Source organism: Corylus avellana, chromosome ca7, assembly GCF_901000735.1.
Source record: "Corylus avellana chromosome ca7, CavTom2PMs-1.0".
NCBI lineage: Eukaryota > Viridiplantae > Streptophyta > Magnoliopsida > Fagales > Betulaceae > Corylus > Corylus avellana.
In genome coordinates, this window is record NC_081547.1 from 15662351 (window position 1) to 15676464 (window position 14114).

Below are 14114 nucleotides of genomic sequence, written 5' to 3' on the forward strand. Positions count from 1 at the left end.
CTACTCCCGCCAAGGCCAGCATTCAACTCCCAGACCGGGTGTTTCAGGCATACCTTCCATTCCCATGAGGTGCTTTTGTCCCTCCCATACCCTCTCCATCATGAGAGGTGTTTTGTTCCTCAACACCCGTCAATGCCAATGGTTGCCAATGGTTGTTTCCCCTCTAACCGTCTTAGAGGTGGGTGAATCTTTGAAGGAGGGTGATCTGGATGGGGCTGGTGTTGGAGAGAATGGAGAGGTGGGGGATGTAGGCTTCTCCGAGGTTGTGCAAAGTGCAATGGAGATCCCTTACTAGGGATCTCTTGTTGGGGTAATGAGAAAAGGCTTCAAGATCTTTTGTCACTCGTTGACGAGGAACAACGTCATGAGGTTGTGGCTTTTGTTTCTAAGCCAAAAGGGAGGAGGGAGCTTAAACACTTGGAGTGATCTATTAACTTTGATGCTAGAGGTGATGGTTTTAGCCAGGGTAAAGGAAAGAGAGTTCTCTCAATGTTATGTTGTAGTCCTTTGTGGGTGGTTTGTTGTTGTTCCGGTCCTTTGGGTTTCCGGGGGTAGCTTGTTTCTATTTTTTACGTTTTTTCTGTTCTATTTTTTTTTTTCTTTTTGGTGTTCCTTTGTATATTTCCTATGTACTTAGGGGCACCTTACACTTTTTAGTGAAACTTGCTTGATTACCTATCAAAAAGATTTCCAAAGAAACTTAAATTTGAAAACTAAACGGATACAAATATCACAACATTCAAATGTCATTAACTATCAAACACAAAAACTTTTTTCCTTTAGTGTAATTAAGAATACAAAAAACATAAACTTGAACACTTTATGGATAAGATAACTCTTAACGTCCAATAATATTTGTAGGATCAGTAATGGCAATTACACATGGAAGAAAAGTAACCAAATATTATTCGACGAAATATTGTTTTAAAGAAAGGTTATTGAGTTATGTAACTTGAATAACCCATATGTGTGTGTGTGTGTGTGTGTGTGTGTGTGTGTGTAAGCAAAAAGAGATATTTGTAGGATCAGTAATGGAAATTACACATGGAAGAAAAGTAACCACAATCAAGGGGTGACCGCATGAAATAATGTTTAGGCTTTAGCATAACTAGGGCAGCCTCGTCAATTCACAATTCAAGGAAAAATGAACTAATCATGTCAAACTCTAGGGAGTGACACTTGACACTTAAAGAATAACGTCAAAGATCTTACCTGCAACAGAGTGCCCTGTCCACCGATGTTATTTGATGAAATAGGAGTATTCTTTAAATACATACCTGCAAGTGGTTTTTGTAAAAGCCGCCTAAATAGAATTGGTATTCAATCCAATAAATAAATCCCATAAAATAAAACCACGCTTGAACACCAAATGACTGATTATTACCTGATGCATCAACAAAACTCTGCACTCCATCACCTGTGACCACATCTACCAAATGCAATGGAAGTGCAGGTGTGATCTGCCTCTGGTCTCCAGGTATTCGCAATCCTACATGCATATACCAATCAATCAAAATTTAAAATTTCCAATCATGATTAGACCAACTAGCATTCGTCTGACACAAGCAATTGTTGCTTTTATTAGAAATTGTGTTACTTTCAAGATATACTTGCAGAGCTTGGTTCCTGCAGCAAAATCCTATGAATCTGTGCTAAAGTTAGACAGGAAGCATTGCTCTTGCACAACTGTCCCTAACACAACTGATCTTGAACCTCAACATCCAGTTTGACAAGCAGCCAAACTCAGCAAAGAATAATTACTAAATACAGTATGACTAGCTCTGAATTAAGAGTTAAATAAACAACCATTAATTATATGCAAATGGAAAGATTATCTTAGAAACTGAAAAGAGTAAAGCCCATATCAATTTTTTTTTTTTGGATAGGGTAAGGCCATATCTGATGTGATGAAAGAATAATATGAAACCTGGAGTCTGCATCAATGATTAAAGAATAATTTACGCTTACAGACACAATTCTATGGCAAATGGGAGGGATTGATACACTGACACAGTTCATACGAGAACACAATTCTATAAGAATCTCACTGTCACAGCTAACAATAATAACTCAAGAATGCAGAAAGGGCACAGGCTGATGTTGCTTCAATAAGCGCAAAGCATCATTTAGAACTCTTCTTAGTGACAATAAATATAAGGTATATAAATTCTGCTGAACTTTTCTTCATCCTAGAGTTGGTTCTTTAATTTTCTCTGTTTACTGTCTGACCACAAATTGCTGAAACAAAGCTACAATACTAGATAGCTTAAGAAATGTCAACAGGTTTTGATCTTAAAAAATACAAATAAGACCAATAACCTATAGAGAGTTAGAGCTGGACGAAAAGCAGATAATCTATTAAGGCATTGAATGTTAAGTAGCAGTTGAGAGTAATGCCTTCCCCAAAATTTACGGTGTCTCGGAGCAATTTCTCTTGTTCTTGAATTTTTGCAGCCTGGCCCTTGTCCAGAGTTGGGGCGATTGGTAGCCCTTGCCGAGTTCCAAAACAATAAGCTTTCCGAGTGTCAGCTAATACTTTTTCAGCACTTTCACAGGCTGCTCCAATCATATCAATTCTAGCCTGTAAAATGCAAGTGTCTAAATGAATGAACTTCATACAAAATTAAATAAAAACTAATATTGGATTCTCAATCAACTCTGAAACACCTTTAACTTCTCAATTTGTGAGGATATTGGCAGGTTTTGCATCCCATGAAGCAACTGCTCTCTCTTGGTGTTGTCCTCCATTTCCATCTCAGGCAATAGCTTTGAGGACAGCATAACTGGTAGGACTGTAATCACAGAATCCCATTGATTGATTTAACATTTTGATTGTTGTATCATGTGTTTCATTGGATAGTGATTAAAAAAAAAGCATATTCAAACTCCTCTTTTGAGTCCACTGGCTTAGTCTTTTGGGATATTCTTCTCTCAATTAATAATGGATTTCGTAGGGAAGATTATGTTGACAGAAAGTGTTCTCGGCAGCACATGTAGGCGCATCCGCTGACTGATTATTGTTAGAGTTTTGTTTTGCTTTGAACGATTGAGTTTGAGAGTTGTTAAGAGCTGTGTGGATGGGTAGATGGTGTTCAATTGAATCCAAAGCGTTTGAGTTGACGGTGGGGGGAAATTCTTTTGGGGTTCGGATTCTTGAAAGTTGTAGGGGCGTTGTTCACTCTGTTTTCTTGGGTAAAGCTTATAGTCAGTTGTTGCTAGCCACCATAGAAGAGCTAATCCGAGAGAGGGGCTTGAAGGTGTTTTGGAGAAGATCCATAGCTAGCTTCCCTACTATTCTCTCCCAAAGAAGCTCAAACAAGCACGGGTGGTTCTTGGTCGTGGGAGGAGCACAGTACAGATAGACCGAGGGGACATATTCTAGTGTCAAAAGGAAGACACAATGTAGGGAGGATGACGTTCGCTTGGTCATAAATTTCCTCTAGTTAATCCTTGTTGGCCGCTTGTCGTTGGCTATGGGCAAGAATCATACGGAGCCAAAGCTATGTTCTCCGAGGGGGGGATGAGACCATACGCAGAGGTGTTGAAATCCAAAACGTATGCCTCGAGGGGAATCTAGCAAGAGGCCATTGGGAACTCCAAAGTGTTTGCCCCGATGAGACAAACAATTGACTGGGTGGCTAGGAGCGTCTGGGTCTAGAGTTAGTCCCAAGTTTTTAGCTGGTGAAAGTCGTCTAACATAGGACAAAGGTAGTTTGGGTGAAAGTCTCGAACTTGGCATCCTCAAAGAGACGTTGAAGCCCATATTTAAGGATGTGTCTAGACGTTTAGAGTGGCTGGACTTGGACTGAAGCCCGTTGCTAAAGCAGGCCCTTCCAAGCCTCTTGTGGCCCATGTAGGTCATGACCTAGGAAGGCCCTAATGGGCTCGAGGGGCACTCGGGTAAAATTCCCCCTTAAGCCTAGACCAAAAATGCTAAAGTAGAGAAATAAAACTGCAATTGGACCTTCATTTTTGAGGTGGCTCGTTTTGGGCTCAAGCAGGGTGGGTGTTAACTTGGGACTATCCGAAGGACTAGTGGGTCAACCTGAAGGACCGACAATCAAGGTCGCCGTGGTCATTGGTCAGCAACCGTTGTAAGGGTAAGGGGAGCTCCCTTGCCAATGCTTTTGGGACTATCCTGATCCTCTCTAGGGCGGTTCTGCAGTAGTCGTTCCTTGTGGAAGGGAGCACGACGAGCCCCACAGAGTTTGTTGGAGCTGACATAGAGCTCTCATTATGCTACCAAAATGTTTCTGATTTGACTAGAGATCATGGGTCAATGGGGTTGCAACCAGAAGCTCCCCTGCAGCCAATCTCTCAACCTCCCAAAACATTGATGGTTGTTTGTAGTTTCGGTACTAGTGGTCTTGAGGCTTCTGTTGGTGGTTGCCTACCAGAATCTGATGGGGCGGCAGCAGTCCTTCGGTCTTTTTAGTGGGCTCTTGCTCCCTTACTGACCATTGAGCCATTTCTTCCTTGCTCATTGGGTTTTGTGTGGAAGGGTAGTGTTAATGGCAATAAGGGGGAAGGACGGTTCAATCTACTCATTGAGCCATTTTGTTCCTTACTAACTATGTAGGGACGTGTTGCTTGTCAATAGGAAGGAAGGTTCAGTCTGCAATCCCCTAAGCTCCTATTCCCCTGCTATGATGGGAAATCTGGTTGCCCAGGTTCAAAATATTCAAATTGAGTTTTGCAAAGAATGAAGGAAATCCATCATGTTGTGAGGGTTTCATGTATGGGTTTTGAGGAGCAATTTATGGCTCTCCTAACAGTTTTTGAAGAAAGCCGTATTCATAAGGTTTCGACCTCTGCCTCTAAAATTGGTAACAAAGGCAGTAGGGAGTTAAAATGCTAGAGTGCTCCATTAATTATGATCCCAAAAGAGAGCTAAAGCCATGGTAAAGGAGAGGAAAAGGGGGTTCTCAGTTCTTAAGGAAGCCTAGATTGTTATCCTGGAACGTTAGAGGGTTGAATGAGGGGGATAAATGTATGAGGGTGAGGAACCTTCTTAGAGAGTGGAAGGTTAGCATTGTTTGTTTTCAAGAAACTAAGCTTTTTGGCTATGTCACATAGCGTTGTGGCGTAGTTTGTGGGGTTGAGTTCACCTTGGCTATTACTTTCAAAAAAAAATTGAAGTCACTTCACTTGGGCTTTTTTGGGATGGGATGAGAGATAAAAGGCTTCTTTGGGATGACTTGGTTAGTATACTTAATTGGTGGAACTTGCCTTACTACATTGGGAGTGATTTCAACATTACCCAGTTCCCAGTGAGAGATTAGGAGGAGCTCGCTTACACTTAGCTATGATGGAGTTCTTTGACTTCATTTTTAATCAAAACCGAAACTTTTACTAGGTCAAATAATCTGAAGTTACCTTCTTGGTCCAAGATTGATAGATTTCTTGTTTCTCCATATTGGGAAGCCCAATTTCCTAGCATGCCCTAGAGGAGGCTTCCTTGGGTTTGCTTGGATCATTACCCGATCCTCCTGACTGTGGTGAAATTCAAAGGGGTAGTAGGTACTTCAATAAACATGTGGCTTTGGTTTGAGGGTTTTGTGGACAAGGTAAATTAGTGGTGGGACTCTTATCACTTTCAAAGCTCTCCAAGTTTCATTGTGGCCCGCAAGCTCAAGGCTTTGAAAGCTGATTTAAAAGGATGGAATGAGGAGGTGTTTGGCAAAGTAGGGAGGAAGAAAAAGATACTTCTGGAATAACTTTCTGCTCTTGATATTATTGAAGAAGAAAGGGCTTTAGGCGAAGAGGAAAGAATGAAGAAGGAAAAAGTTTTAAGCAAGTTAAAGTGTTCCCCTCTCATGGAGGAGGTGAGTTGGAGGCAGAAATCTAGGGCTTTATGGCTGAGGGAGGGTGACAAATGTACGAAATTTCTTCACAAGGTGGCCGACTCCAATAGAAGAAAGAACTCCATCGACTCCTTGTTGATTGGTGGCACAATTTCTTCCAACCGCTTGGAGATCAGCGAACACATTATCCAGTTTTACAAAAATTTGTATACAGAGCAGTTTAGTTAGCAACTTTTATTGGACAGCCTTTCTTTTGATTCTATTGGTGAGGCGAAGGCCAATTGGTTGGAGAGAGAATTCAAGTAAGGGGAAGTGTTGGAGGTATTCAAAGCTATGAATGGTGACAAGGCGCCAGAACCTAACAGTTTCTCTATGGCTTTCTTCAAAGCTTGTTGGGGTGCATTAAAAGAAGCCATTATAAAGGTATTTCATGACTTCCATGCTAGAGGCAAGTTTGAAAGGAGCCTTAATGCAACGTTCATCACCCTCATCCTGAAAATTCTTAAGGCTATAATCCCAAAGACTTTTGCTCTATTAGTCTGGTGAGTGGAATTAAAAAAATTATTGCTAAGATTCTTGCAAATAGGCTGAAGATGGCGCTAGAAAAGATTATCTCTAAGTAGGAAAATGTTTCATCCAAGGTAGGTTCCTAGATCCTGTTCTTATTTCCAATGAGTGCCTTGATAGTAGAATACGATATGGGGAGTCGGGGGTACTGTGGAAATTGGACTTAAAAAATGCTTATGATCATGACACCTTAGGGGAAACCCCTCGGGAGGTAAAGGGTAGAAGGGAACTTCTGAATTTAGAATACTTCATCAACTATGATGCTAAGGGAGCATCCACTAGGAGGAGGTAAGGCAAGACTCACGCTCTCTAGCGTTCAGTGCCTGGGGGCTTGGGCTTTGTTGTTTTGTGGGTTTTGGGTTTGAGGGCTTTTAGGGTTATGTGGATTGTGGGTGTTCCTTGCTGTCTCGTTTGGGTTTCGTTTGCTCATTAGGAGCCTTTTGTGTAGCATGTGTACTTAGGGGCACTTTATGCTTTTTTAATAAATTACATTACTTATCAAAAAACAAAATTGGGATTTTCTGTTGTACATGTAGAGAATGAGCAGTTTTGGGGAGAAATTGTGCTCTTGGATAGCTCATTGTATCTACTTGGTGGGTCTAAAGGTGGTCGGAACCATGAGCAAGTGCTTAGCTAATGGAATTAATATGACCCATGGGTGTGTGTGCAACTGCCTGTTCGTCTATTGCATTTCATCATATAAATGTACGTGCGGATTATATGTGAAGTGTAGTACCTTAAGCCAATTTATGTTCGTAGCGGAGAATTAATCATGTTAAGAATAAAGGTGCATACTTGTAGAATTCTCTGCATTGACATTCTTTGGATGTACTACAAAGGCCTTGGAGACCTTCTTGATTTCGTCAACAATGTTGAAAAGCTCAAGATTCACCATAGAATATTGTCCCAAAATGTCCTGCCTGGCACACAACACAAGAAAGAAACAATAAAATTTGTTGAAAACTGAGAATGGAAATATGTTTGTGCTATTCTCCAAACAGCGGGTAAATCCTGAGCATTGTGAGTAAAAAAGAGAATGAAGAGCAAGTTAATGACCATTTGGGGGTGGTGTTGGTGCGAGCATAGGCGTCAAAGTCTTCTAGGATGCGAGTGATGGCTTTGAATAGGCTGATGGCTCGCGTCTTCATGGCCTCCAGGTTCAGCTGCTGCTGCAGAGCCAGGTTCAGCCTCTCCGCTTGTTGTTGCTGCTGCTGCTGGTTCTGCACCACCGCTCCCTCCATCGTACAACTCCGCCGATGGACAAAGGGACTAATCGACTTAAATTGGGAGAACGCGTTTCCAATCACTAGTTGGGATGGCACGTGCAATGCACGTGCTTGATCTGTGTTATATTCTACTATAATCGTTAATATTATAATTTTAATATCATAATATATATATATATATATATATATATATATATATATATATGTGTGTGTGTGTGTGTGTGTGTGTGTGTGCATTGAAATATCACACACACACACAAGTATATATTGAAATATTACACACACACACACACACATTATCTAGATTATTGAACAAGTATATATTGAAATATTATATACACATACATAACAAGTATATATTTTTTTTATTGAACAAGTATATATTGAATTTTCTAAATAAATAAAGTAAAATTATCAAATTGAGTAAATATGATATACCAAAAGAAAACGAAACAGTTAATTTAGATAGCACACATATATGTTGTTATTTTAAATCAAAGTGTATAGAAAAATACACACACGCATACAATTTTGTAAATAAATAAAGTAAAATTATCAAATTGAGTAAATATGATATAAGTTAATTTAGATAGCACACATATACGTTGTTATTTTAAATCAAAGTGCATAGAAAAATACACACACATATATTATTGAACAAGTATATAGGTGTTTATCTCAACCGATATATAAGTACATAACATTGTAATTTCATCGAAGGTTTTTTTCATTATAATGCATCATTGAACTTGAAAAGCTATGAACTTTAGAGTAAACTATGTTGCCATGAATAGCAAAACTTAAAAAACATGCATGTTTTGAGAATTGGTCTCTATAATACAAAACTTAGACCCCGTTTGGTTTGCGGAATGGATATTCCATTAGGAAAATAAGAGCATGTTTGGATTGCAAAATAGACCCCTGGAATGGAATAGCTATTGAATAGCTATTACTTTGTTTGGTAAGGGTCTATTCCTAGGAATAGTTATTCCCATGGGAATCACTAATCCCTTACACACAGGAATAGCTATTCCTCCAAAAAATGAGAAGAACAGCTATCCTAAAGGAATGGAAAACTTTTTCCAAAAAGTTTATTTTAACCCTTAAATTTTTTTTTATTAAAAAAAAAAAAGAAAAAAAGGAAAACCTAGAATTTCAATGGGGTGGCCGCCCCTGCAATTCTAGGTTTTTTTTTTTTAAGAAGGGTAGGGTATTTTGGTAATTTTAGTTCAACTCCAATTAGAATACATATGTTGTTAGGGGTGTAACCGAGCTGAGCTTGGGTGAGCTTGGGCTGTCCAGGCTCGGCTCGTTTATATTTTAGTCAGGCTCGAGCTCGAGTCAAGCCTGACTTCGCTGCTCGAGCTCGGCACGATAGGGTCTAAACCCTGTTCGAGCTCGAGCTCGACTTTCTTTTTTTTTTTTTTTTTTTTTGTAATTTAAGTGTGAAGGGGTTAATCTTCCGTTCCACCGGTAAACACAGCAAAGAAATGTCTCACCAGCAAGATTACTGTAAACTGCAAATTAAATCAACAATTAATCATACGCAATCAAGAACCTCTCACATTTACAAGGAATCTCGACCCACCCAAAATTGGTCCCAACCATAAAATTAGCCTAACTTTAAGAAATCCGCCCAATATTTTATTACTGGATTAACATGGGTTTCAAAACCAAAATTTGTAATATTTTATTACAAATTAAAATTAAATAAGGTTATATAAGTTCTAAACAGATTGGCTATCAAAACCAACAGCAGATAATTATGGGGAGAAAGGATCAGCCTTTGAAATAGAATTATTACTATTGTGCTCAATGCAATTAATTACTATTGTGCTCAATGCCTATCTATCCAAAAATATTTACACATTTTTCTGGGCAACCAAACAAACACATCAAACGGCAAAACCCCAAACCACCCACCACCCCAGAAGAAACGGAGAAAAAATAACCCAAAAAGAAAAGAAAAACCCACAAATCTTATCACCTCCTCCGCCTTCGATCCGCGGCGTACTGCGAGAGTGAAACGACCTCCGAGAGCGGCGTGGACAGCGGGGTTGGCAGCGGCAAGTTCCTGGAAACCGGGCACGAGCGGATTAGCTTCAGCCAGGCGTCGAGGTGTGTGGTTGCTGCGGTGGTGGTGGTTGCTGTTGGGGGCACTGGGGGAGTGGTAGGAGCGGCAACAGAGATAGGAGGAGAGGAGGATGGTGAGACTGTGAGAGGACAGTCGAGAGAATGGAGAGATCAGAGATAATAGATTCAAGTTAAACTTGGCTTCTCTAATCTGCAACTGTTGTATTTGGAAAAATAATTAAATTTTAAATATTAATGGTTTGGTTTGTTTTACAAAAGCTCATCCCATGCGGCTGTTTCTACTTAGATATGGTGTGCTTGTTCAATATAATCCATTGATTATATATACGTTTTCAATATTTAATATTACTCGTCAGATTACGGTGTCTCTATTACACCATATGCATATTCTTAGTAAATGCTTGATAGCTATCATCCATTAATATCATCCAACGGCTATTAGATCATTAAAACATTTTGGACGGCTACAATTACATTTATATACCATAGATCAAATTCAAATTCAGCTACGATTAAATTCAATAAAAAAATTCAAAATTCAAAATTTAGGAATTAGAAATAAAAATTGTGTTATGTAGTATTATTTAGGGTTAGTTTGTTATTTCAATTTTAATAATTACGATTTTAAAAATTGTGTTTTTTTCAATCGCATATTTTTTTTTTCTTCTTATTTTAGATTAAGTATTTTTTAAATCACAACGTAAAACGCTTTATGTCACACACTCACACACACTAATCACTATTATCATATTACATATAGTATTATTTAGTTAATATGTTAAAATGTTAATGCTTAACACGGGTCAAGTATATAATGTCAATATTAATATATATTGTATCTTATATGTAAACATTTATATACTTATATATGATTGTATCATTACCTAATTTATATGGGTAATGGGTCAATGTTAATTGTTATAACTTATATACTTGTATTATATGTTCTCATTATCACGATTCATGATATATGATTTAAATTCAAATTGTTAAGTTTTTACTTACCGTAAATTGTGATTATAATGTATAAATTATAAAAAAAACACATTAGTTACTTAATTATTAATCATTTAATCTAATAATAATACTCAAACTCTAATTAATAAATTCATATGATCTAATGGTCATACACTCATACTTAAAGTTTATGATCATATTATCTCACAATTAATATTAATATTATCTTAGATCTAAGATCATGTGATACATCATATATGTTTTATAAGAATAAAGTATATAATTATAATGTATTGATTAAATAACACAATAACTTATGCAGATATACCATATATAATGATTAATGATTATGTGATATACCGTATACGATTCCAATTTTCAAAGTATAAACTATCTAATTATAATATTTATATTAAATGATACAATAACTTGTACGGTTGTACTATATGATTATATCATATGATAAAATGATTAATGATAATATCATATATTTCTTATTATATATATATATATATTTCTTATATGTTTTTATATTAATATATACATATATATAATATATATACACACATATGCATAAATAACAAAAAAACAAAGGTATATAATATATTTGTTATTATTGAGTAAATGTGTAATGTTGATTATATATTGTTATTTGTTACTTAATAAAAAATATACGAGCTGAGCCTAATAAGCGAGGCAAGCCTTATACGAGCTTGCTCACGAACTTAACCGAGTCGAGCCGAGCTTGCTTCATTTAATATTCGAACCAAGATTTGTGTTCATGAAACGCTTCATTTAATATTCGAGTCGAGCACGAGCCGAGCTCAAGCTTGCTCGTGAGACGCTTCGCTCACTTAACAGCCCTAGTTATTCCTTTACCTAATGGAATACTCAATCCGTGAACCAAACGAGCCCTAAATAGGTATTACAAAAGAGGTTAAAATATAATTATTATTCAAATTCTTTAGTTTGATAACAACACACATGGTCTAACTGAAATTGAATCAAAATTACTAAAAACTCCTCACATGATTATTACGAGCTTGAAACCCGTGCAATGCACGGGTTAGTTTTTAAAAATGATTGGAATGAAAAAAAATAATAATAATAATTAGTTGATGCATAAATGACAAGAAGAAGAAAAAAAAAAGTTTCAAGTAGGAAGCAGGAGAGAAAAAAAAAAAGGATTGTCAAAGTAAGTCAGGGAAAAAATTTAGCACTGGGAGTACGGCCAGAACATAATCATAAAAAATAAATAGAACCAGATACCAAAATTCTATTCAAAAAAGAGAAATGAATTAAATTAAAAAAATTAAAGAAACCGAAAGTTGGGAATAATTATAGAAACTCAAATAAAGAATAAAAATATAAGATTTATGAATTTCTAAGTAATCATAATGAAAAGTTTCTTACCAATAGAACCTTTCCCAAAACCGCTTATTCCAGCAGAGACAGAAAATAAATTTTTGGTGAAAGCAAATTGGGAACTGTAAGGATATTCCCAAAACCGCTTTTGTCGGTGTGATTCATAGGGCTGGCAAAACGGGTAAACGGATAGACACAATTTCAACCCGTTAAGACCCGTGACCCGATTACCCTATACATGAACACAACCTGTAACATCCCCAGCCCGTTAAGGCTGAGTTTGCCACTTTTATTCTTTTACAACAAAAGTTATTGCAAAGATCTATAAGGTCTATCAGAGTACTTGATTTTAAAGGATACGAAAAATGTATAAAACATTATTCAAGAGATTTTATTACAAGCGAAATTAGAAAAACATTAAACTTTAGTTGCGGAATATCATATCATTACAATAACTTATATGAAAAGACTTTGAAAATTAATAATTATTCCCACCCCATTCCGGCCTCCTATTCCAGCATCCTTTCTACCTGAAAACAAGAAATAAAACTGAATGAGCCCAAAGGGGGCCCAGCAAGTAAAATCCCCAACCATAAATAGTTTTACTCCTTGTTCTCAGTTTTGAAAATCATTTTCGCAAATAAATATAATTCTAGCCATAATAATATCTGTATGTACGGTTGCATCTTCCGTAACATATACATACTATTACATCTAGTAATAGATCATCGTTGTAAATCATCTTTATAAATCATCATCATAATGCATCATTATAAATAATCTTTTGTAAATCATCATAGCATATCATCGTTGAAAATATAGTATCATTTTCTCATAATAGGGCCCATGTACACTATTACCCCTGTGCACGAGGGTTGCGGGTCCTTGTGACCATGGCACTGAACTGTGGCCACAGCCATGCCCGACCGTCAATCAACTCTTTCTTGGTGCACTCAACGGTCTAGTTGATGGAATACCACCTTCTGGCATAGCCTCCTTCAGTGGTTTCGCCTCCATCCGAGTATCGGTACCGAACTCTCATCTTTACTTATCTTAGGGCCAAAAATACTCTCCTCCATACATGTGCCCTCATTTCATAAACATTTATCTCATCTCTTGTACTTTTCTTTGTACTTCTTTTGATGGATCTTAGGGCAACATGCAGGAGGGTTTATCATCATTTTTCTTTCTTATAATCATCATCATGTCTCAACTTTCTTTTCTCAAAATGGAAACCTTTTCAAATATAAACTTGTTGTACTTAGAAAGCATTTAAAGAAATAGAAACTTTCTAGATAATTCATTTAGAAATCCTTCATGTATGCAACATAACTTCATAATACGTAAATAAAATAATCATTTACAATTTACTAAAGAATGAATAAATAGCATGACATGAAGTAACTTTAGAAGGGGTAGTGAATTTACTTACCTCTAGACTGAAGCTAAAAGTGGTATGAAGGAATCCAGTTGCTCCAATATGACTAACACCACTAGTATATTTTTTGAAACTAATTTCTAAAGTCCGCTATCTCTTGTGTTCTTTCTTTCTTGTAGCGCTTGGTCTCGCCCTTTCTCTCTCTGTTCGGAGTAAACACTCTTAGAAAGAAGAAAGACCGAGTAAAAAGCGGAAGAAGGAAGAATATATGCAAGAGATGGGAGAGGAGATGAGTGGTGAAAATTCTGAAGGAGAAGAACTCTATTTATAGGAGAAAATCAAACACTATTCTACCGTCAATTTACAATTATACCCTCATTTTACTATTTCACCAACCCTATACTATTTCACCAACCCTATACTATTCTACCTTCAATTTACAATTATACCCTCATTCTATCTTCAATTTACAATTATACCCTCATTTTACTATTTCACCAACCCTATACTATTCCACCAACCCTATACTATTTCACCAACCCTATACTATTCTACCTTCTTATTCTACCATCCTTATACCTACCATTTACTATCCTATTATTTCACCAATTACCATTCTCTAATTACCACTCTCATAAATTTCCCAAGAATTAAAATCCTTAGCTACAATGGATATTAAAATAATATCATTATCAAAATAATCTATTTAAATAGCTTTGAAAA

At 36.9% G+C, this 14114-nt stretch overlaps 1 protein-coding gene across 5 annotated transcripts in view; it reads right to left on the reverse strand.

Annotated features, from left to right (window-relative positions):
* Positions 1 to 9882, reverse strand: part of LOC132186089 (mediator of RNA polymerase II transcription subunit 8) — a 37106-nt gene extending 27224 nt beyond the window's left edge. Inside the window, exons 1-8 of one of the 5 annotated variants that reach the window (XM_059599887.1) lie at positions 9585 to 9882; positions 9097 to 9114; positions 7428 to 7713; positions 7167 to 7291; positions 2668 to 2792; positions 2398 to 2581; positions 1385 to 1489; positions 1213 to 1277 (exon numbers count right to left, since the gene is read on the reverse strand). In XM_059599887.1, coding sequence (XP_059455870.1) covers positions 1213 to 1277; positions 1385 to 1489; positions 2398 to 2581; positions 2668 to 2792; positions 7167 to 7291; positions 7428 to 7612 — 789 coding nt within the window. In that variant the 5' untranslated portion in view covers positions 7613 to 7713; positions 9097 to 9114; positions 9585 to 9882. Of the gene's footprint in view, positions 1 to 1212; positions 1278 to 1384; positions 1490 to 2397; positions 2582 to 2667; positions 2793 to 7166; positions 7292 to 7427; positions 7726 to 9096; positions 9115 to 9572 lie in introns of all 5 variants that reach the window. The other 4 variants (XM_059599886.1, XM_059599885.1, XM_059599888.1 and 1 more) reach the window with 4 other exon arrangements.
* Positions 9883 to 14114: the final 4232 nt, after the last annotated feature.